The sequence below is a fragment of the Anolis sagrei genome, chromosome 5 (genome assembly GCF_037176765.1).
Source record: "Anolis sagrei isolate rAnoSag1 chromosome 5, rAnoSag1.mat, whole genome shotgun sequence".
Taxonomy (NCBI): Eukaryota; Metazoa; Chordata; class Lepidosauria; order Squamata; family Dactyloidae; genus Anolis; species Anolis sagrei.
In genome coordinates this window covers 178,290,667-178,315,464 of record NC_090025.1, presented here as the reverse complement: position 1 = coordinate 178,315,464, position 24,798 = coordinate 178,290,667, and the positions used below count along the sequence as shown (strand labels likewise).

At 41.1% G+C, this 24,798-nt stretch overlaps 2 protein-coding genes across 2 annotated transcripts in view; one reads left to right on the top strand and one right to left on the bottom strand.

Moving 5' to 3' along the window:
- The window catches only part of NINJ2 (ninjurin 2), a 78,691-nt gene extending 75,761 nt beyond the window's left edge, over window positions 1-2,930 (top strand). Inside the window, exon 4 of the mRNA XM_060779701.2 lies at window positions 1,284-2,930. The gene's annotated coding sequence lies outside the window, so the exon portion shown is untranslated. The remainder of the gene's footprint in view (window positions 1-1,283) is intronic.
- A 1,556-nt stretch (window positions 2,931-4,486) lies between these two features.
- The window catches only part of B4GALNT3 (beta-1,4-N-acetyl-galactosaminyltransferase 3), a 117,465-nt gene continuing 97,153 nt past the window's right edge, over window positions 4,487-24,798 (bottom strand). The window contains exons 10-19 of the mRNA XM_060776741.2: window positions 24,083-24,192; window positions 21,854-21,954; window positions 20,486-20,565; window positions 18,063-19,053; window positions 15,054-15,349; window positions 12,409-12,562; window positions 11,151-11,223; window positions 10,567-10,720; window positions 8,629-8,755; window positions 4,487-8,200 (exon numbers count right to left, since the gene is read on the bottom strand). Of these exons, the coding sequence (XP_060632724.2) occupies window positions 8,095-8,200; window positions 8,629-8,755; window positions 10,567-10,720; window positions 11,151-11,223; window positions 12,409-12,562; window positions 15,054-15,349; window positions 18,063-19,053; window positions 20,486-20,565; window positions 21,854-21,954; window positions 24,083-24,192 (2,192 nt within the window). The 3' untranslated portion in view covers window positions 4,487-8,094. The remainder of the gene's footprint in view (window positions 8,201-8,628; window positions 8,756-10,566; window positions 10,721-11,150; window positions 11,224-12,408; window positions 12,563-15,053; window positions 15,350-18,062; window positions 19,054-20,485; window positions 20,566-21,853; window positions 21,955-24,082; window positions 24,193-24,798) is intronic.

Below are 24,798 nucleotides of genomic sequence, written 5' to 3'. Positions count from 1 at the left end.
TAAATTTGTTGGACATTTTGATATGCAGTTTTCCCCTTAACTCTATGTTGTTTGAGGTTGTGGGAGGGACTGTAGACCATGTGACTATTCAGACTGAGACTCCATTTTAGATGTCAGGGAGTTTGCATAAGAAGCAGTACCATATAGTTTAGAAATAGATAGTGTCAATATCCTGCAGTGTGTAGTCAGTCTGTATTGAGTCAGTGTTCAGTAATGTATCAGGCTGAAGAGAGCGTGACTCTGTATGCAACAAAGAGACTGAAACAGACTGCTTTAAAGATCTTCTTATTTAAACTCTCCACTAATAAGAAATGTACCTGTATGCTGAACACATGAAGTTTGTAAGTAAATCAGCTATGTTGCTTTTAATGAAGACTATGTATTTTGGTCTCTTGAGAACATGATTTAAAAACAGTATATTTTATGGGAGAAAAGATGTTTTTGGGCAACAGAAATAACACTTTTGAAGATCTGCTATATATTTTGAGCATTGGCATATTTTTTTTCCCTAACAGTTCAGAGAGATAACTAGGTTTCAAATATCTGGCTAAGATAAACAAAATAACTTTTTGGAAATAGGAAGGTATGGAGAGAAGAGGCAGGATATAAATAAAATGTATTATCATCATCATCATCATTATTATTATTATTAGACTATTTTTAAGGTTGTTATTAACCTTCTCAAACTCATCAGGGAGTATATCTAATGAGTCTCTCTAGGCTGGGAGTGAGTTCAACACCATTGTAAACCAAATTACATTTCTATAAAGATAAATTGCTGCAATGTGCAATGTTTATATTGTCAGAAAGGGAGCAGGGATGTAGCTATGGAATTGGGACCATTGCAGAATCAGATCCAGCAGTGTGACCATCGTGTAAAAGTCCCCACACACAACATGTTCCAAAGCACAATGTGTCCATTGCTCAATGGGAAGCTCCATTGTGAAACAGGACATGCTGTGTAGTGCCCCATTGTGCATCAGCACAATTCAGTAGCCCAGTGTATCATATGACAGCAACATATCTGTATCATTGTAACGTTTTGCATCATAGTTTCTGATGCAGGCCACACTTTGAAAAAAAATCATAAAATTATGTATGTCCTATTGGAAGCATTTAAATGAGCTGCCTTTCCACATTTGAATGAAACAATATGTGCCCCCATGTGGCATAATCACCATAGGTTGTCTTTCAAGGGCTACATTAAAAACCCTGCTTTACATCAGGTACTCTGGGAAAGATAAGATACAGAGCTATCCTGAATGTTTTGGCTTTCCTTGCAGGCTGGAGCACATGACGGATGATCTGGATTTTTTCCCAATTTTTCTGACCTCGGACCTGATGTTCCATATGTGAGAGACAACTTTTTGGGTCAACCCAGTTACAGACTTTTGAGAGGTTCTCTATGGGCATTCTTTCTACAATGTGCTTGCTGCTCTGAAGAGTAGAAGATATTTTTCTTATTGCAGAAGCAGAACCTCTTCATTTAATTTAAGATATAGAATAATCGTCTTTCCCCCCAAACTCACTGTTCTTTGTTTTCCCAATGCCCTGCAATGAGATCCACAAGCAATTATACAAAAGGGTTTAATACAAGGGGAAACTGCTTTGCTAGTAGGAAAAAAGTAGCAGCAGTCAATAGGAACAATTGTTTTGAAGTTTTTGAAAAATCGGATACATCTGCAAATGAATGAAAAACCTGTAATAACTGGTTAATAAGAAACATTAGGAATTACCAAAATGTGTATCTAGAGACACTAATGTTGCATGTGTCAGAAAAAAAGGATGAATTAAACCACCTCCTGCGAACATATAGCAACCCACCTGCCTAGAGAACAACCTACCCATTTTGGTTGTCTCTGTTTGTTCCCATCACTCCAATACAAAAATATATCGGCATTAACCAGCTTCTTGTTTAAAAGTGTGAGTCCCAGAAGATCATGTATTGTAGGCTCCTTGGAAAGCAACCAATTTCTTCCAGGTGTAAGCATGAAGGATATCTCTAGTCTGAGTTCAGGGAAAAGAGAGGACCAGCTATGAGGACATTGAGAAATAAGGATACATCACCTGGGTAACTTGTTTCTAATTTCAAAAAGGGATCAACCCACCTTCCAGCATGGTGAAGGTGGCATTGTGGAGGTAGAGGGGAGGAGAGTAGAAGTTTCCAGAAGAAATTGATAAAGGGAATGGTTCAGAAATGGGCACAAAGAAAAGTATATTCTGGCTTCACCCATGGCTGGCTTCAGCCCTACCTATCACTGACATGCAACTTCTGATAGGCTACCTCCAAAGGGATGTGTCCCTCCAAGAAGAAAAAAGGGTTTCCCACCCAAGAACATCCATCATACCTCAGTGGTGGCATTGAGGTTCCAGTGAAGGCATGGAGCTCTCACTGTGGACAAGGCTACCACGTGTGATATCCCTGGAGCTCCATTGGGAACCCATTTCCATGTTACAAGCAGCAGGGAGACCGTTCTGTGCACACAAAAGTTTGCAAACATGGAGTCAGTGCTCCCTAAGATCAAATGTCTCGTCTATATTACGCAGTGTGAATTTAATCCTACTTCTTTATGCTTTATATATTTTTATATAGAATACAGCTTAGATGATAGTAACTACCAACAAACAGAGGTGATGAATTAGATTTCAAACTTTTGCTTGTTTTAATAAAAAACATTGTTAATAGCCATTCAAAGTATTTTAAAGGCAGCACAAGTTAACCTTACTCTTGTATGTAGCACATTGTTTTGGACATATGGTTATTTTTTAAATCAGCGCTGTGCTTTGTGCAATTTTACATTATTTTGAAAAGACTTGCATTGTTGTTATCTCACTGAGAACTGGAAGATCTTTTGCATATTGCAGGTACTATTTGCTTTCTTTTTATTTATTAAAGTTTATTTTATCCTAAGGTGGTAACTGTTCCTTCATGTACTCAGTTGTCATTGTCCCATGCGTGACTAGTATATTTTATTTATTTACTTACTCACTTACAGCATTTATATTCCACCTTTCTCATCCCGAAGGGGACTCAGGGTGGATCACAGAACATATACATGGCAAACATTCAATGCTGTTAAACAGACAGGACAAACAATGGATAGAGGTATATGTCAACACTTTTTCCAACTTCGGTGTCCTGGATGTTGTGCTCAATCTTGGCCACAGTGAGGTGCTGTCACTCCTTCCTCTATAACAAAGAGCCCTTGATCACAAACTTCCTCCTTCCTTTGATCTCTGGCATTCTCTGATATTTCCATGTTTATGGTGCTGTAAAATACCTCCCCGCTTAAGCAGTGCCTAATTTCTCTACTCACAGCTCAAAGCTGTTCTCAAACTACTTTGGTGGCTGAAGGTCAGGGGCTCACCCTGACCTGGGCTTCAAACGGCCAATCTTTTGATTGGTATGATCTATTGCTGCTAGTGATTAACCATCTGTGTTAAAGCCCGGCACATTTATGTTGCGTATATCCTTTTTATTTTATTTATTTTGGTCATTGTGGAGGTTGGGGTTCAAAAAAGAAAATTCTGATTTTTCATTACTGGGGAATGTTGTGGGTGGGCAAAAAGAAGAAGAAGACATAACACACTCATTTTCATTAAGAAATCTGTATTTATAAACTCACTGAGGTGCTTCTGGTTCTTACAAATGAGAAAAAGCTGAGCTTCATCTTTAAGGCACACATTTTAGAGGTGCAGCACAGAATTTAAATACACCAAACAACATTTCAAATATTTACAGAGGTACTTCAAGGAAGATCACATTAAAAATAATGACTATCGAACAGCAACCATATATTCAGACAATACAGCAGTACCCTTCATTTTGATTTTTTGTCTAAACTGGAGAGCAAAACTTGTACCCTACACCCAGTATTTGCGCGCCATCCAATCGGCTCCGGCTCCTGCGCCCTCCTCCTCCTCCTCCTCCTCCTCCTCCTGGCACTTCCTGCAACACAGCTGGGAGGAGGAGGAGGAGGAGGAGGAGGAGGAGGGCGCAGGAGCCGGAGCCGATTGGATGGCGCGCGCGCGCTCACCCTTACAACCGGCCTCCGCGCGCCATCCAATCGGCTCCGGCTCCTGCGCCCTCCTCCTCCTCCTCCTCCCAGCTGTGTTGCAGGAAGTGCCAGGAGGAGGAGGAGGAGGAGGAGGGCGCAGGAGCCGGAGCCGATTGGATGGCGCGCAGACGCCGGTTGTAAGGGTGAGCGCGCGCGCGCCATCCAATCAGCTCCGGCTCCTGCCACGGTGCACTGCTGGGGTGCTTGGGAGCGCCGGATTGGCTCCCAGGCACCAGCAGCACTCAGCAGCCTCCATCCCATTAACGACACGAGCTGAAGCTCGTAAAATATATGGGGCTGCTGTTTCGATATTTTTAAACCCTTCCGGGTTTGAAAATGTGTTTTGAAATCGCATCGGATATGGTAAAAATAACGAATTAATAACGAAATAACGAATTAACGAACGAAACCGCACAGGCCTAGTGTACACCAGTAGTTCCCAACCTTTGGTCCTCTCTCACAATTCCTAACAGCTGGTAAGCTGGCTGGGATTTCTGGGAGTTGAAGTCCAAAACACCTGGAGGACCAAAGGTTGGGAACCACTGGTCTAGGCCAGAGCTGGGAATCATATGGACCTCTGGGTGTCGTTTCACTACATATCATAGTAACCCTAGCCAGTATAATAGATGGTGATGAAATACCCCACATGGATTGCTTGCTTGAATGGACCACTCGTTTGTCTTGGTATCGGCAGCTTCCCTAATAGTCCCCAATTATGAAATCATTGTATCTGTACCTGCAATCTTATACAAAAATAAAGTATGCTGTAGATGTGCAAAACAAAAGCCAGAAGTCTTGGCTATTTTAAAACCAAATTCTAGGGCAGAACATTTTAATTTAGACAAATGTGGCCTAAATTCTGTGTGTCCTCACTATGGTAGACCCACTGAACCCATGGAATTTTCCTACATGGTGACTCACCAGACAACTAACTGAATATATCTATTTCAGTTGGGACTAACCAGTAAGATATCAATCACATTCTTTAAATAAATTAACAAGATACACATAGGAAATGCACCAGCTGTTGACTTCCTACATTTAGAACTGAGCAGCATGTACCAAAATCAAAGGAACCAAAATATTCCTTCTTGTAGGAAGAAAATATTTTAACTCTTGGTTGGTTGTGGGTGGAAACAGACCTTGTTCGATCCATTTTTCACACTTCTGAACCACACTGTCAAGTCTTCCACATTATTTTCATTAAATAGCAATGTCACTGCATGACAAGTCTTCAAAGGCCACCCTATGGATGTGCTGGTACAGGTTGGTGGAGTAAAGTTGGGAGAGATCTCTTTACCTGAAACATCCTGGCCTCATTGGCCCAAATCTCCTTAATTCCATTTCTGAACCTGGAGTGTTTAAGCAGCTGGCCCCTAGAAGCTTTTGCTTAGAGTCAATTTCCGCAATTGGCCGCAGTCCTGGGAACCTCTCTTGTCTCTCAAGCATGGTCTTTCTTGGAGGAAAATAATAGAAACTCTCTGAAAATATCTCCCTGTGCTTGGCCATCTAAGCAGTTGGATTCTAGCCCTTTGAGTTGGAAATCTTTCTCACACTTCTGTACAATACCAATATTGACACAAATCAATCAGGGCAGGAAGGTAATTAATCCAGGACTGAACTGTCAACAAGGGCTGGTTCTTTATAAGCAACTATTATCAAGCTTCATTTTTCTTTTTGCAAAACTGTATTTAAGTTGTGCCTCAACTTCTAGACATTTGGAACTTATTTTCATAAGACCGAGAGTTCAACACTCGACCGTTTCCATGGCCACAATGCCAGTCTTGTGCAGGGTGCAAACACACTGAATCTAAGCTGACATCATCATGTTTTCCTCCCTCATATTACTGGGATCCAGTTTTTCTAATAAGGCCTTCCTTGTTCCTATGGAGTGTTTCCTGGCACTAAACACAGTCTCTGTAAGGAGGGGTTGTTTTTTGTGTCAGGACTTGACTTGAGAAACCACAAGTTGCTTCTGGTGTGAGAGAATTGGCCATCTGCAAGGACACAGCCCAGGGGATGCCAGGATGTTTTCATGTTTTACCATCCTTGTGGGAGGCTTCTCTCATGTCCCTGCACGGGGAGCTGGAGCTGACAGAGGGAGCTCATCCGCACTCTCCCCAGATTCGAACTTCTGACCTGTTGGTCTTCAGTCCTGCTGGCACAAGGGTTTAACCTATTGCGCCACTGGGGGCTCCTTGTAAGGAGGTGTCTGGAGTTTACAAGTACAGAAGGATTTGGGATTGTCAACTATGATAATCAATGAGCCAGAGAGTAATGTAGAAGATTCTTGAACAGTATATTATAGCCAGAACCCAATTTAGGAAAAAGATGGAGACTTATGGGCAAATCTATTTCCTCTCCATCACATATAGCCACAAACCTCAATTAAATAAACAACTTCTATCAATCTGCTTCAACAAAGTTGAAAGGTTGATTTCCTGAGTGTGTCATGCTCAAATATTGTATCAACTAACGCAAGAGAAAGCGGCCTTGTTTGTCCTTCTAAAATTGCAATGCAGATAGTCAATAGCTACATGTTTTATTGTTGTGCACCTTCATGTAATTCCTTGGTGACTGTGAGGCAACTCTATCATAGGGTGTTCTTCACTAGATTTGTTCAGAGAAGGTTTGTCATTGCCGCAGTCCAAAGCTGAGAGAATTGACTTGCCTAAAATTTCCTCAGCTGAGTGGGGATTTGAGAGTCTTAGTCAAAGCACTCCACCACATTGGCGTCTCAGCTCTGTTTCCTACAAAGCTGGCACAGACATACTCTTTTCTGGAACTCCTTTTTATGAGAGATGCAAGTACACCTGTTCTTCAAACACAATCAATACCTGAATGTAAAAAATTGTAACTGAAATTTTAACTATATTACAAAACAACATTATATCTTCTCCTTCAAAATGACTTCTCCCAGGGTGACTTACAGCACCTTGAAATAAAAATGCAAAGTAGCTAACGACGTTGGAATTGCACAATAAATAGGGGGAAAGACATATAAAAGCTATTGAACTCAATGGGGTTGACTTTTGAGTAGACATGCCTAGGACTGAATCTCCCAAGTGCTAGGCTACATACAGATTTGAAAAAAAGAATTGGTCTCATGTCCGTGTTGCCATTTCTCGGTGTCCTTTACTCAACGTTCCATAAAATCGTTAAGATAAACACCATTCTGTGTCATAAACTAATTCTGGTCCTAGTTTGGTTTCAACTTCATGACCATAACTCAGTTAAACGAGTTGTTGAATAATCCTGGAAAAATGCTATTTACATCAGTTTGAAAACAAGGCCCATGTTCCCTTTGCTGTACCTGAGTAAGGCATACTATGCTTCAAGTGAAGAGAGGAATCCACTCCTCTGAATCTCCTGGATGGGTAGATGCACAGATATACAGAAGGTGAGTCATGTTTTGTCCAAAGGCGTGAATTCCAGAATTATTTTTGTTGTTCAAGTATCTTCAAAAGAAGACAATAACCCATGCTGTGCGATTCTGGCACCTTTTCATTTGTACCCAAATGCAGAATGCTCTGATTTCCATTGGCAGAAAAGCTGTCCTTCCAGAACTTCAGGCCCTCAAAGGATACCAAAAACTGTAAGAAGTAGTTCAGTTGGATGTAAGAACTGCAGCATTATTTCTGTGTTTCCTTTTTAATAATTTAAAGCATTATATATATATAATAAGAAATAGGAAGGCACTTTAAAAAGGTTTTTGTGATGTGCTGGGAACAATCTATATTGTAAGTTTTTTGCTTCCTAGAAGCATTGCTAGGATGTGTTGATGCTGGTGAGAAAATATACCTATACTTTCGAATGTCAAATGACAGCAGAGGTAAGTCTTCCTTTTTCCTGATGCTGTCTCCTCGTTTACAGAAAGTGTTCTCCATTCCATGCTGTGACTTCTTTTCTCATGACATTTAAATATGTTATGAGTTTCTGAATTCATGATATGGTTTCTGTAGGAGAGAAGGATGTTCTCTGCTTTGGGCCAGACCTGAATACAGTGCACGCTGGGATCCAGGAGTGCAAACCTGCCTCACACCTTCAATGGACGTCGGTTCCACATGCCCCGCTTGGAGTGATAGTGGTGGAAGAAGTTCCTGACAGCAAGCCGTTCCACCTCCAGGCCAGCTTGAAAAATTCTATGAGAAATAAAGGAGGAGAGTGTCAGGGAGGTTTCCACAAGGGGAGTGGGGTCTTCTCTGCTTTGGCACCTTGGCTATAGAGGCCCAGTTGATGCCAGTGATGGAGAGGAGATGGGCAAGTGGAAACTCCTGACTTGAGAATTCGTCTACATTCAAGGAAACAACCGCATAGATAAGACAAAGATTTTAAGCCAGAATAGGAGTAAGAAGAGAGAAAGAACTGTAGAGCATATCTGCACACATTTGACTGCCTGATGTTCTCTAGATGTTGTTTGAGTCCAGCCCCCATCATGTTGTTAGAGTCCATCTCCCATCATGTTGGCAGAAGCTGATGAGAACTAGAGTCCAATGACATCTGAAGGACCACCCTTGCTTTTTGGTCTACAAAGTCTATTGGCACAGACATTTGGCACATCCTTACTGACCTGTCTAAGAGTTCCCAGTCCTCTCCTCCCCATTTCTCCCGGAATTCTTTGGTGTTCATCCCTCCAATATGAACCAGATCAGATTTGTATATTCCAAGGAGACCAAAGCCATTCACTTCCCAGTATCCTATGAAGGGAAAACAAAAGACTAACAGTTACATCTGTGTTATTGACTGTCCAAACAATAAAAAACCTGCAGCACCTTCTTCTAACAGATTATTAGGCTAAATACCAAATCAAATCAAGTGCCAGACTGAGGTCACCAACAAAGCAAAAACCTAATGTGTAGAACAGTAGTTCTCAGCCAGGTGTTTTGGCCTACAACTCCCAGAAATCTCAGCCAGTTTACCAGCTGTTAGGATTTCTGGGAGTTGAGGGCCAAAACATCTGGGGACCCACAGGTTGAGAATCATTGCTTTAGAAGAATACGGATACAATTATAATAGTAAGCAACTGAAATAGAATAAAACCTGTCTGAATAAATAGCTTAATAAATTATACATCCTAATCACTAGAGCATGGTATAATACCATAGACCAGTGGTTCCCAACCTTTGGTCCTCCAGGGGTTTTGGATTTCAGCTCCCATTATTTATTTATTTATTTGTCGTGTCAGGGCAACCAGTCAATTATATTACATTTCTAACAGAACAAAGCAAGCAAACAGACAAAATACAAAATTTGTGAGTTTGGTAGTTGATTAAATGTCCTTTGACCAGTATCTGGCCACTTGGAGTACTTCTGGTGTTGCTGCAAGAAGGTCCTCCATTGTGCATGTGGCAGCTCCCATGATTCCTAACAGCTGGTAAGCTGGCTGGGCTTTGGTGTTCATCCCTCCAATATGTCCAAAACACCTGGAGGACCAAAGGTTGGGAACCACTGCCATAGACAGTCCTTCTATGAAGCCTTTATATCATGTTCTCATAAGGGTCAACTTCTCACTTAAGTACAAATGGGCATTGCTTTTTCCGACTAAAGACACAAATATATACAGTCCCAATAAATATGAGATGACAGGAATAAAGAGAAAATAGGTGGGTAGGAGGAATGCCTCCACATAGGGAAAAGGCAAGGATGGAATTCTTTTCCCTGGCATGTTAGCTTTCGATAAGGATTTTTTGCTGTATGAATGTTTCCCATAAGTGTTGGAAACCAGTCTGAGTCTCTTCAGGGAGAGAGGGCAGTGTATGAATAAATTATTATTATTATTATTATTATTATTATTATTATTATTATTATTATTATGTTCTGTTAAATTGAAGATCCTTCAATCTCATGAACTTTTACCTACAAAAATGAAGCAGTGCATCCTAGATACAAGGCAGACACAATAGTGTGAATTCTACTCTACGGAGTATCAATCACATGATTATCATTTCATTTATTATTACAATATACAATATATGAGTTGTGTCTATTATTAAATTATGTGTGAGAGCCCTTGCGATTTTAAGACAGGAATTTATAGAAAGTAGATCCCACAAGGAGCTCCCGGTGGCACAGTGGGTTAAACCGCTGAGCTGCTAAAACTTGCTGACTGAAAGGTCGGCAGTTTGAATCCGGGAAGTGGGGTGAGCTCTTGCATTTAGCCCCAGCTTCTGCCAACTTAGCAGTTGGAAAACATGCAAATGTGAGTAGATCAACAGGTACCGCTCTGGCGGGAAGATAACGGCACTCCTTGCAGTCATGCTGGGCATGTGACCTTGGGAGGTGTCTATAGACAACGTCGACTCTTCGGCTTAGAAATGGAGATGAGCACCACCCCTCAGAGTTGGACTCGACTAAACTTAATGTCAGGGGAAAATCTTTAACTTTATTAGATCCCACAAACTTATCAATGCTTGTGCTAAACTATGAACTTCCTTAAATCTGTTCAATGTTGCATTGATCATGAGGTACAAATCTACACAAAATACACTTTCTATCAACAACTCCTCACCATCGGGCTGTTGTGGGGATGCTCCACAATGCAGCCTCATAACCATGGGTGCGAAGGCCATTTTCCCTTCCACGCAGTGCTTCCGAATGGAGTCAATAATTCCTGCTGGGAATCGGATGTGCAGATCACATAGGAAAATGATGCTGTGGGAATCCTGTAAGTGGAGACACAAAACTGTCAGATTGTTATCCCCACAGTCTTCTAAATTTAAGTGGCGCATGCATGTGTGCATGGAAGGTGTCCCAAAAACACCAATGAAAAGAAGAACTGAACACAATCCTGAGTCTTGTTTGTTAGACCAGGCATGGGCAAACTATGGCCCTCCAGGTGTTTTGAACTTCAACACACACCATTCCTGTCAGTTGGTGAATGATGAGAAGACACATAGGCAGATCCCACTAATTTCATAGTTATGTAGGCTATAGAATGACAAGAGTTAAAGAGACATCATGTACTATTGACACAATCCCCTTCTATCCACTCCCAAATTAGGATTAAGTCCTTTATGATTGATGAAGCCCTTCAGATGTTGTAGGCATCACCTCACATTCTGCAGGTGAACTTGCCAGGCTGCCATTGCTCACCTTCACTAAATCTATGCCAGCCTGCAGGCCTGCAGAGCGCTCAAAGTTCCCTGTCAATCGCAAGTACTGGTACCTGAAAAGAAGTCAGACAATAATTGCTTTATTTTTTAAATTTTTCACTAACAATTCAAACACCCTTCATGCCCTTCCTGGATGATGGAAACAATATTTTGGGAAAGCATGACTGCTAAGCAATCTAGAGCACCTTGTTTTGTGGCCCGGTTTTTCTGGTACACAGATTCTCTCTTCTGAATTTAATTGTGCTTAACTCTAAAGCAACATTAATGGTTATGGAAAATAACAATGGTTCCTGTTTATCCCAATAACTGAAAGTGTGGTTAAACAGAAATTGCAATTCATGCAACTGCAAAGTAAGAATATACCAAACCGAGACCCAGCAGAGAAACGGTGATGTCTGGGAGTTGGCTAAAGTTAGTTAAAGTTACTTAGAGGCTTTAGAATTTTAAGTGAATAATTGTGGTATCACGGGCCACTTGCAGCAGGTTAAACCGTTGAGCTGCTGAACTTGCTGACTGAAAGGTTGGTAGTTTGAATCTGGGGAGCAGGGTGAATTTCCATTGTATTGTCGAAGGCTTTCATGGCTGGAATCACTGGGTTGTTGTAGGTTTTTCGGGCTATATGGCCATGGTCTAGAGGCATTCTCTCCTGACGTTTCTTGCCATAGATGCTTGCCATAGATGCAGGCGAAATGTCAGGAGAGAATGCCTCTAGACTATGGCCATATAGCCCGAAAAAACCTACAACAACCCGGAGTTTCCACTGTTAGTCCAAGCTTCTGCCAATCTAGCAGTTCGAAAACATGCAAGTGTGAGTAGATCAATGGGTACCGATCCAGTGGGAAGGTAACGGTGCTCCATGCAGTCATACTGGCCACACGGCCTTGGAGGTGTCTACGGACAACGTCGGCTCTTTGGCTTAGAAATGGAGATGAGCACCACCCCAAGAGTCAGACACAACTAGACTTAATGTCAGGGGAAACCTTAACTATGGTATCACCCAGTTTGCTCAGCAGGTAGGAAGAGAACCATGAGGCAGCCACACGTCTTGAAGAGGTAGTTTATCGTGGGGATATGCTATAGGGATGGGCTGCAGGGCTGCACAGGGCTGAAAACTTGTTTCTGTTGCACATCCTTACAGCGAAGACCGTTATGACTGCATCACCCCCTTCATAACCTGCATAAACAGTGGCCCACATCGTTGTTTGTTGATATGTTTCTTGCAATGCATGCACTCTCACCTGCGCAACGTGGATCTTTTCAAAGCCTTTTCTACATCCATATCGTCACTACTGTAGTCTGTGATGATAACACTGAAGTAGTGGTCCTTTGTAACCTTCACTAGCTCTTCCATGTCTGAAATAAACTGCATCACCCACCGAGCCTGGTTTTTGACTGATAGATAGAAGAGATAACGGGGAAAATAGAATCAGAGCAAAACTGGTTTGAAGACTCATCTTATATAATTAAACTTTTTGAGGCTCCTTCTTTGGAGGCTTTTAAACAGAGGCTGGATGGCCATCTGTCGAGGATGCTTTGAATGTGATTTTCCTACTTCTTGGCAGGGGGGTTGGACTGGATGGCCCACAAGGTCTCTTCCAACTATGATTCCATGAGCTGTTTTCGTAAAGCTTATAAAACTTACTTCAGTTTTGTCAGGAGGTTGCAGAGTTTTACATGACATTGAAGCACTGAACTTACCTAAGGTGAGTTTCCTCTAGGAACAATTGAACTTAACAACTTCTAATTGCACAGATCCACTTTTAAAATATAAACACAGTTGTTTAGGGCAGGAGTGGAGAATCACAGAATCACTGAGTTGGAAGAGATGTTATGGGCCATCCAGTCCACCCCCTGCCAAGAAGCAGGAAAATTGCATTCAAAGCACCCCTGATAGATGACTATCCAGCCTCTTTTTAAAAGCCTCCAAAGAAGGAGCCTCCACCACACTCCAGGGCTGAGAGTATCACAGATAGGAAGTTCTTCCTCATGTTCAGGTGGAATTTCCTTTCTTGTAATTTGAAGCCATTGTTCTGTGTCCTAGTTTCCAGGGCAGCGGAAAACAAGCTTGCTCCCTCCTCCCTTCCCTCACATATTTATACATGGCCATCAATCATGTTTCCTGTCAACCTACTCTTCTGCCGGCTTAACATGCCCAGAGATACTGACCTATGGATGACATTATTATTATTATTATTATTATTATTATTATATTATTATTATTATAACTTTATTTGTACCCCGCTAGCATCTCCCGAAGGATTCGATGCGGCTTACAACAGGCCGAAGCCCACACAATACAACAATACAATACCTAGCAAATAAAAAACAGATTAAGCAGAAAACAATACAATAGCAATACAACAAGACATTATTAAAAACTGAGCCGGCCGGAGTAGGGTACAGGATTAAAAGTGCTGATGTGTCGGAGGGATATGGATTATAATATAAGTGCGATGTGCAGTGTGCGGTGCGATGACATGCTATCTCAAGACCATTTGCAAAGTTTCCAGTGTCACCAAACTCAACTTCTGGTTGACATCCTCTTTAAATAAAAGCTCTCTTGCATTTAAAAACGTGATTAAATTGCCCCTGTGTTCCCTAGAAGACATGAGCAAAAAAGGGAGGATATATAAAGTATGAAGTATGAAGTGCACATGAAAATAATATGACCCTTCAAAGGTCTCATGAAGGATAAATGAGGCCTTCTCAATCTGAGGAAGCTGATCACCTCTGGTGGATTCAGTCATTCTGTTGAAGCAGAGCAAGACTGAATCTGTCTGGTTCTTGGACGAGAGACCAAGTAAAACCCCAGGTCAACTACCTTGAGTTCTATCATGGGTGAAAGTTGAACTGTGAATTTCATACATCGCTAAATTTACAAACAAGAAAACATCTGTGATGAAATTTTTGAATGTCAAATTCTTAGACCACAGGTACACATATAGCTCTTCTTTGCTTGTATAAAGCATGGAAGATCCAACAATTATGGCTTCAAACGAGCTGGCTATCATTCCCTTGGGAGATTTGGGACAGTGACAAAGAATATCAGATTGTTAATGTATGGCATTGGAAGGCTAAGCAAGATGATAAGGTAATTCACCATTAACCTGTACTAATGGTTGGTACCCCTCTATTCTGCTCTGGTTAGACCACACCTGGAATATTGTGTCCAATTCTGGGCACCACAATTCAAGAGAGATATTGACAAACTGGAATGTGTCCAGAGGAGGGCGACTAAAATGATCAAGGGTCTGGAGAATAAGCCCTATGAGGAGCGGCTTAAGGAGCTGGGCATGTTTAGCCTGAAGAAGAGAAGGCTGAGAGGAGATATGATAGCCATGTATAAATATGTGAGAGGAAGCCACAGGGAGGAGGGAGCAAGCTTGTTTTCTGCTTCCTTGGAGACTAGGACGCGGAACAATGGCTTCAAACTACAAGGAGATTCCATCTGAACATGAGGAAGAACTTCCTGACTGTGAGAGCCGTTCAGCAGTGGAACTGTCTGCCCCGGAGTGTGGTGGAGGCTCCTTCTTTGGAAGCTTTTAAACAGAGGCTGGATGGCCATCTGTCAGGGGTGATTTGAATGCAATATTCCTGCTTCTTGGCAGGGGGTTGGACTGGATGGCCCATGAGGCCTCTTCAACTCTTTGATTCTATGATTCTATGAAAAACAAAAAATTAAAATATTGCACATCTGCTAAACTAAGCACAATGGGAAGCCATGGTAGGATCTTTCAAGTTCCTTGTTGAAACTCAACATATTTACCCAGGGATTTTATAAATACCAAAGGGCTACATTTCGTAATTCTCCCATTACTGTTTTAACAATATCCAATATGTTCATACCATTGCAATCTAAGTCTCCCTGGCCACCACTGCTTACCCGGCACGATGAAGTGGACAACAGCACGGTGATTCCAGGAAAAGCCTGATGGCCAGCAAAGGGTTGGTTCATCCATAGTAGCCATCAGGTGACGCGTGCGGCCCCATGCCAAGTCCTTCATAGCCTTCTCCTCCTCGTTGCCACCCCCACCGGGCCAGTCCCGTGCAAAGATGTATTCTGAGAATCGGACAACACGCTTTCCCTGCTCCACAAGCTCCAGCTCAAGAAGGTATCGGCTGCCCCGGAGGTGATCCTGTCGTTTTTCTATATTTACAATGCGCCGCAGTTGGAATCGCCTGCAATTGGAAGCACCCTGTTTGCACCCTGGGATCTTGGCCTGTTTCTGACCTAGTATAAGTACACAGGCCTGATACATTTCAACCTTGTGACATCTTCACTGTACTCTTTATTATTTCCCTTGACAAAATCACTCAATACTGTTCTAGGAGGAGGAAGACAGTCACATTCCCTACAAAATAGATGGGAGAGACAGAGGGTAGCTAGCTGAACACATGAATGGGAGGAAAAGTAGCAGTGATATTGCTGAGGAGGGCCAAGACCACCTCTGATATCAGTAGTCGTTAATAAATTAATGGCCCGTCTTTCTCTCAGCAAGGGGCTCAAAGTGGCTTACAAAAATATAAAATAAACACCAGCTGAAATATTATTCTACAAAGATAAAAACAACTAATCAATTATATTCTAAAAGCACATCATAAAAACAATTTAGAACACATTTCAAATATTATTTAAAGCTCAGCACATTCGAAACACCCTGCAGTTGAGTTCCTGAAGATCCCTAATCATTAGGCTTGGGTAACTACGGAAAAATTTGGTTCTAAACTCGTTTCGTTTTTAGGGGGTTTTTGCGTTTCATTCTTTAAAAGAATTCCGAAATTTTTCTTTAAAAAAGTTCGAAATATACGAAATTTCGTAAAATTACGAAACAATTACGAAACAATTACGAATCGATTCGTTAATGGCGGACGCGATTCCGCAATATGCTAAAAAACCCTCCAAATGGGACAGGGGGAACTTCTGAAGCTTCCCTCTCCCTCTGTTGTTGACTGTTGGTGTGATAATTTATTTTTTATCACTGATAAAACAAACAACAACCCTAAAACTTGCACCAGACATACGGAAATAATTACAAAACAATTTCGAAACAATTACGAAACAATTTCGAAACAATATCAAAACAATTACGAAATAAATTGAAAAAATTGTTTCGATTTTTAATTACTCCTGCATGGCTCAATATCGGATCGTAAGCTAATTTAAATACGAATTAATAACGAATTACGAAATTAACGAACGAAACCGCCCAAGCCTACTAATCATCACACAGAATTCCAGTTGTAAAGATTATCAGTGACAAGAACTTGGCTTTAAAACGAGCACTAAAACCTGCAAATTTACATATCCCACCACACTTTACTACTTTCCTAACATTGCATCCTTGCCAAAATCTGTAATCCCACCCTGTCTAGTATTAACTGTTGCAAGGTCCAATCCTAAACTGCTAAAGGTCAGCATCCTGGCTTGATATCGTCCTGTAACTACACTGTTTTGCCGAAAATAAGACATCCCCTGGAAATAAGACCTAGTAGAGATTTTGCTGAATTGCTAAATATAAGGCTTCCCCCAAAAGTAAGACCTAGCAAAGTTTTTGTTTGGAAGCATGCGCCGCCTGGTGGTCGGAAGCTGCAATACCGTCCCTACAGAACAAGTGGTCCAGGAACTGTTGTGGGAGATTTAACTGATTTATGAGGCCATAAAGAAGACTCCAGCAAAGCATTCCAGTGGGGAAGCATGCGGGGAATGCAGAAGTGCTTCATCAGCGTCGCAGATGGACGATGAAAGCAGCAGCTCCCCTGGCAGCCAGAAAAAGTTAAATAGCCTCTGTGTATGTCTGTATATGTTTGTATGTCAAAAACTGGCATTCAATGTTTGCCATGTACACTGTAATCCACCCTGAGTCCCCTGCGGGGTGAGAAGGGCGGAATATAAAAGCTGTAAATAAATAAATAAATAAATAAATAAATAAAATAGTTACAGTCTCCAGACAATGTGTGGGAGCCAGGTACTTTACAGCCCTTATTTTTGTGGCCCTGTGTGTGAGAGCAAGTACATTTATTATATAATGACAACTATAGTACAATATATAATAAATGTTCATTTTTTGGTTTAACGATAAATGTGAATTCTTCTTCATGGAAAAATAAGATATCCTCTGAAAATAAGGCCTAGCGCATCTTTGGGAGCAAAAATTAATATAAGACACTGCCTTATTTTCAGGGAAACAGGAGAATTATTCTGTTAATGCAGAAATAAGAAGTCACAATTTATGCTACATGGCTCGAGTTCAATATCTGCCCTTGGCATGACTGGATAATGTACATTTCAAGATAAGCATGAGAGGGAACTTAATCCCATATTACATACTTTCCAAGACTATAGCAAAATATGCTCAGACCTCCCTGTAAAGGAGGAAAAGCAATCCTTCCTTCATTTCACAAATACGTTCTGGAGATCTGCTGAGCTAGCTACTTAGACCTCAAAAGTTCAAGGTACACATAATCCCAATACAGGCAGTCCCCAAGTTACAAACAAGATAGGTTCTGTAGGCTTGTTCTTAAGTTGAATTTGTTTGTAAGATGGAACAGATACATTTTTATAGTGTAACTCCAGCCAAACCAAAAGATTTCACTGCACTTTCTGTCCCTGTGATAATTGGATTTTGAAAAAAAAAACCGACGTGTCGTGGATGCAAGGTTTGGTGAAAAAACTTCAGTTGAGACTCCTTTTCCCCATGAAAACTTTTTCATGAGTGAATTTCCCTTCCTGAGGGTAGATTTCTCTCACTTCCTGTTGTCTCACCCCCACTCTTAACCATGAGTTGTTTGTGAGTTTGATGTTTGTAACTCGAGGACTGCCTGTATATGCTCTGGGCTATAGTTCTTATCCCAAGCAAAGAGCAGAGAGATTGAAAGATACCTTCTATCTTACCCTTTGTTCTTCTGGTTGAGTTTTGTTAGGAAAGCTTGTGTGATGTCTAAGGCTTCCTTTTCTTTCAAAAGGAGGTTCCCTGAAGTGTTGCAGTTCAGATCAATCCAGTCTGTCCGCAGCAGCTGGAAGTCCAAGTTACTTGCCTGGAAGGTCTGCTCCCAGTTCACTAGCTGGTCAAATACCGGCATGTATTCAAAGTCTTCTTCCCCCTCACCAGCTTTTTCTTCCTCTTCTTCCAGCACCACAACCTCCCCATCATGCTTCTCCTCTTGGACTGTTGGCTGGACAGAATCAGTCTGGACAGGTTGGTGCGAAACCAGGTCCACCCTTCCCAAAATGACATTTGCAGCATCTGCTGCCTTATGCTGGGCTATGTATGAATCCACTTGATTAAACCACTGGTCTTCATGAACAGGTGTTTTTTGAAGGGTGACCTTTCCAGCACTTTTGTCAAATACTTGAGCTTGTCTCCTTGTTTTTGTGGTGTCTATTGATGGGTTCTTGTTTCGATTTGTACTGAAACCTAACTGAACTGGACTTGGTTCTCTTGTGATCTTTCCAGCTGCATCCTTGTGCCTGAATGAATTTTGTTCCCTGGCCACTTTGGGCCTTTTATTTACCTGCAATCCTTTATCTTCCACTTTCCTCTTGGTGTTTGATAACTCATGGACTGTCCTGTCATTATATGAAGAGTTTCTGGAGTTGCCCATGATTCGTTGTTTCAGTGGAGGCTTCCTCGTGGGTGAAGTTCCTTCTGCGTTGGCTTTGATGTTCATTTTCCGTCCTTTCTTTTCTTTTCTCTGTGTAGTTTTCCCAGGAATTGCTAAGAGATTCCGATGCTTTTGCGGGGAATAATCATAAACATTGGCATATCCAGCGGCCAGGGATGGCCCTTGTTCTGGCTTTGGTGTAGTAGGGTTGGATGGAGAAATGGTGTCTTCCTTTTCTGGATCGGCATATTGGGAATCGTCTACATTTTCCTCTTCATAGCCTGTAAAGGTTGTACAGAATTACATATCTTATGCCTTGTTGATCTCTTCTCAGATTCTGAGCAGAGAAAGGCACTGAATTTGTTTCCCCACCCAAGTCATTCTTGGTTTCTTAGGCTAGAGCAGGCATGGGAAAACTTGGGCCCTCCAGGTGTTCAGGTGTTTGGACTTCAACTCCCACCATTCCTAACAGCCTCAGGTCCCTTCCTTTCCCCTCTCAGCCGCTTAAGCGGCTGAGAGGGAAAAGGAAAGGGCCTGAGGCTGTTAGGAATGGTGGGAGTTGAAGTCCAAAACACCTGGAGGGCCCAAGTTTTCCCATGCCTGGACTAAAGACATATACATTGATTTGAAGAGAGAAAAAGCTGTATGTTTATGTTTGTGTGCACTCGTTTATACCAAAACATTACAAAATATTACAGACCTCAACATTTGACAAAAGAGAAACAAAAACCCAACAATTCTGTGTATATAAACAAATAGCAATTACGTTTCTATCACACCGCAATCTGTTCACAACAACTCATCCAGACTGATGATGGGGAAGAAAACTGTTTGATCGACTTATTGAGATGAACCTGCATAAATTTATTTATTTGTTTATTTATTTATTTATTTATTGATTTGGGTTGTTGTAGGTTTTTCGGGCTGTATGGCCATGGTCTAGAGGCATTCTCTCCTGACGTTTCGCATGCATCTATGGCAAGCATCCTCAGAGGTAGTGAGGTCTGTTGGAACTAGGAAAAAGGGTTTATATATCTGTGGAATGACCAGCGTGGGACAAAGGACTCTTGTCTGCTGGAGCTAGGTGTGAATGTTTCAACTGACCAGCTGGATTAGCATATAATGGCCTGACAGTGCCTGGAGCAAACTTTTGTTGAGAGGTTATTAGATGTCCTTGTTTGTTTCCTCTCTGTTGTTGTGCTGTTGTAATTTTAGAGTTTTTTAATACTGGTAGCCAGATTTTGTTCATTTTCATGGTTTCCTCCTTTCTGTTGAAATTGTCCACAGCAGACAAGAGTCCTTTGTCCCACCCTGGTCATTCCACAGATATATAAACCCTTTTTCCTAGTTCCAAGAGACCTCACTACCTCTGAGGATGCTTGCCATAGATGCAGGCAAAGCATCAGGAGAGAATGCCTCTAGACCATGGCCATATAGCCCGAAAAAACCTATAACAACCCAGTGATTCTGACCATGAAAGCCTTCAACAATATATTTATTTATTTACATCATAGTTATTCTGCCCATATCAGCCTGAAGGCAACTCAGGGATAAATTTGGCTCTTTTCTGAGCTAAATTTGTGAACTGAAATAAAGTTATCCCTTCATCATTCCCCATTTTCTGAATGTGTCAATATATTTCCGTGCCTCAAAAAAGAATATAGATATTTGGGAACAGCATATATCAAAATTCTTATACTTGAAGATGGATACCTGGATATTTTAGCATTTCTTCAGAATCTAGGTTTCTGCCATCGGATTGGTCCATTTTCATGTACTTGGAAAATCCAAACCTGCAGGAGTTAGAAAGGAAATTCAGGCATGAAGAACAGCTTCACTGTTGAATTGGCCAGCATTTAGTACTTCCTTCATCCTTTTCTCTGTCAATCTGTTTGAAAGATCAATGCAGGCAAGTTTTCCTACCTTCATCCTGGAGGAACAAACAACTTACTACCTGTAGCTTGAAAATAGTAACTTTCCAGGAGAATCGATTCATATTGTTATGCTAGTTATATAAACCTTCTATTCTTCTTAGCCCTATAGTATAAAATTCCAATTGTTTGCATTTTTTTAAACATGGGAATGCATTTTAATTATGTTTAATATGTATTAATTTTAATTAGTTTTTTTAAAGTTAACGTTTGTATGTCTTAAGGCACTAAGTGCCATATGTAAGCCGCCTTGAGTCCCCCTTGGAGTAGAGAAAGGCAGGATATAAACACGGTAAATAAATAAATAAATAGTTCTACATCTCTGTCTTTTTCTTCTCAACTTCCTAAAGGACTATGTAGCTTATTCTACTTACGCATTTGTAGTACCTGTATTGTGTATTTACATGCCTTCATGTTGCCTTATGGTAAACTCATTAGTTTTTCATTGGGCTCTCTTAGGCAGCAGAGGCTCCCTGCTGGCACAGCGGGTTAAACCGCTGAGCTGCTAAACTTGCAGACCAAAAGGTTGGCAGTTCGAATCTGGGAAGTGGGGTGAGCTCCGACTATTAGCCCTAGTTTCTGCCAACCAAGCAGTTCGAAAACATGCCAATGGGAGTAGATCAATATGTACTGCTCTGGTGGGAAGGTAACCGTGCTTCATGCAGTCATGCTGGCCACATGACCTTGGAGGTGTCTATGGACAATGGAAGCTCTTCGGCTTAGAACTGAAGATGAGCACCACCCTCCAAAGTCGGACACGACTAGACTTAATGTCAGGGGAAACCTTTACTATACTTTTTTCTTAGGCAATGAATAATCAGGGTTGGTTTTGCTAGCCCCGTCCTTTGTAATATACAGCATCTGGTATTTATTGGCAGTCTCCCATCCAAGTAACAATCATAAGTGACCCTGCTTAGTTTCCAAGATCAGAGGGGATCCGGTGCCATTAGGGTATTACAACAGAAATTGCGCACACACAATATTTTAGTACAATCTAAAAATATCCTATTGGTCTAAAGTTATTGTAAAACCTACAGCAGAAGGAAGGTTAATAACATCAGACCAGCAATCAATCAATCTCTCTCTCTCTCTCTCTCTCTCTCCCTCTTGAAATTAGAATCTTATTTTCAGTTATATAGGTCAGTTTTACCTCTCCAGATAATAGGCATTTTCCTGGTAAAAGCACTTGTTATGTGTTTCCATATGGCTCAAACGAGTATAATCATTGGGATAGACATATGATAAGTGAACCTGGAAAAAGAAATTCATATAAAAATCATAATTTCTAATTGTCAGAATAAATTTGTATGGTTTGCTTTTGGATGAGGTGATAATCATGACACTCTCTAGAATCCATTGAATGGCAACTTCCAGCATTCCTCACTATTTCCTGGCTTAAAATTGGAGTTCATCAATATCTAGAGAAGGAAAGGGAAAACTTCGGTCCTCCAGGTGTATTGGACTTCAACTCCCACAATTCCTAACAGCCAGTAGGCTGTTAGGAATTGTGGGAATTGAAGTCCAAAACACCTGGAGGGCCAAAGTTTGCCCATGCTTGATCTAGAGGCCAGAACAAGTCCATACCCAGTGCCCTATAAATCACAAGAACAAACAGTTTTAGGGTAAATGAACATATATGCTACTCAGATATCATGTAAGCACCTCTCAAGAGCGGCAACTGAATTTTTCTTAAGACATTCAAATCTGAGATACCATCTAATTCTCCGGAGACTTGCAGATGCAATCCTATGCATACTTATGTGGGAGTATCCTCCACTGAATCCTGTAGGAGTTACTTTCAAGTGCACACATTCAACATTGCACTCTAATTCTTTTAGTTTAGAGGTGAAAATTGTGTGGCCTTCCCAGATGTAATTGGACTCCTAGCAGTTCCAGACAACTTAGTAAACAGTGAGGAATATTGGGAGATGCAGTGTGGCCATATCTGGAGGGCTACACAATTCCCATTCTTCTTTTATTCTAATTTGGGAGTATATATTCAAAGTGTATTGGTTACAAAAATCAGGTTTGTAGCAAGACTCTCAATTGGAACGAGTATGAAGAACTGAAGCAACACTAACTCAAAGTGGCAGTTTATCTGCCAAAAATGATGAGCGACATTAATGGTTTCTTAATCAAGTGTGCAGTAGTAGAAACTATGCAGAACATCTGACCATTCTTTTTTGAAAAAGAAGAAGAGAACAAGCAACACCCTTCATTTCTAAAGAACAACCTTAATTTTACAATACAGGTTTACACATTGAGTTGCTGTCTTTTAACATTATACATATAGTTTGGTACTTTAACCCAGAATTTCTTAAACTTTTTCCACCCGTGACAAATTTTTGCCTGAGAAATTTTTACATAACCTCAGGTATTAGAAATAAAAATCAAACGTTTACTGAAAGTAAATCAACATTTGCAAGACTTGCTAAACTGGCTGATTTCCCTTTTTTATGAAGTACAGCTGAAGCATTTTCTGCAGCGTCCATAGGAAACATTGCATGCTGTTGCTAACAGATTTCTGTAAATTAGCAGTGTTCAGAAACTTGTTTATTGTTGCCAATTTTTGTGACCTCAAGCATTGAGCTAAAGCAGTGGTTCCCAACCTTTGTTTGACCAGCGACCACTTGAACAGGAATTGCTTTGACCAGGGACCACCCTCCAACATTAGGACTAAAAGTGTTGCAAATCAGTTTTTGGTCAACTTTAGATTTGATTTGGTTATTTGGGGTGCTGATTTAGAAAATTGCATTGGATAGACCACATCAGCTCTAATTTCTGATACAAAATATATGCCATCCTGTAGTCGCCATCTGCTCAGCCACAAAAAAACCTATATTTAATAATCTAGAGCTGATGTGGTCAATCCAATGCAATTTTCTGAATCAGCACCCCCAATAATTCCAAGAACAGGCCTAAAAAGACACCAAGGTGCCCCCACTTCCAGGTCCTACATGGAACGGAGGGAGGAGGAGGAGGAGAAACAGCAGTCAGGAGGCTTGTTATCACATCTTTCATGGTTGATCAGCCTCTCCCTTCCTGACATCCCTGTTGCCTCGGCACTATAAGAGAGCTACACAAGACCATTCGCTCTCATTGCAATGTAGTAACTGTGAGGCCGCGGATCATATTTTAGTTCTAGGGGACCACTGGTGGGGAACTAAAGGGACCCATTTGGGGTCAAGACCCCACAGTTTAAGAAGCATTGCTTTAACCTAAATAAATAAATAGAAAGGCAGGGGGCAAGGCAAATGTTTGTTATTTGTTGATCAACCACTTGCCATTATGGCCAGATAACTACACTTTTTCTTATAATGAAGCCATCTCTTAACATAACTTGAGTTGACAAATCCTTGAATTGAAGAATGACACTTACAAACTGGAGTCCTTGGTAGCGGCTTAGTGGAAGCCCATTGACCAAGTAGCTTGGTTTGTAGGGACAGTCAGGAAAGATCTTGCGAATCTGTGACTTTCTTATGAGAGGCACTGGGAAGCAGACAAAAAAGAAAAATAACTGATAAAGAGACAATGACTACAATAGTTTTACATTCCTAGTAAAATGATCTATTATTAATGCAATACTTTTTTGAAGCCATCTCAAACTGATTTGTAAGACATTGAATACTATGTTTTACCAATGTTGTGGTGGGTTGCCTTCAAGTTATTTCCAATATAGGGAAACCCTAAAGAATTTCTGGACAAACTGGCTTTCCACTGCCTCTCCCTCTGAGAATGAGAGAGTGTGACTTATCCATTCACTATGTGGGTTTCCATGGCAGAATGGAGATTTGAACCCTGGTCCGGTATTCAAAACACTACACCATTCTGGCCCTTGGGCGCTACTAATTCTGGTTCTCTTCACACATTTCCCTTCCTTTACTTTCTAGCCATCTACATAGCCTGCTTTGATCTGGTATGTCTGCTTAAGAATGAATTGAGTAGTTCTTTCTGCTTCAAAGAAAAAGGTATTTAAGACATGAAAATCAGAGGATGAGTTCTGGAGAATTCAAAAGCTTTGTTGACATTTTGGGTGATCCTAATCATAGCATTTTTGTATTTTTACCTTCAAGAATTATCCTGCCACTATCTATG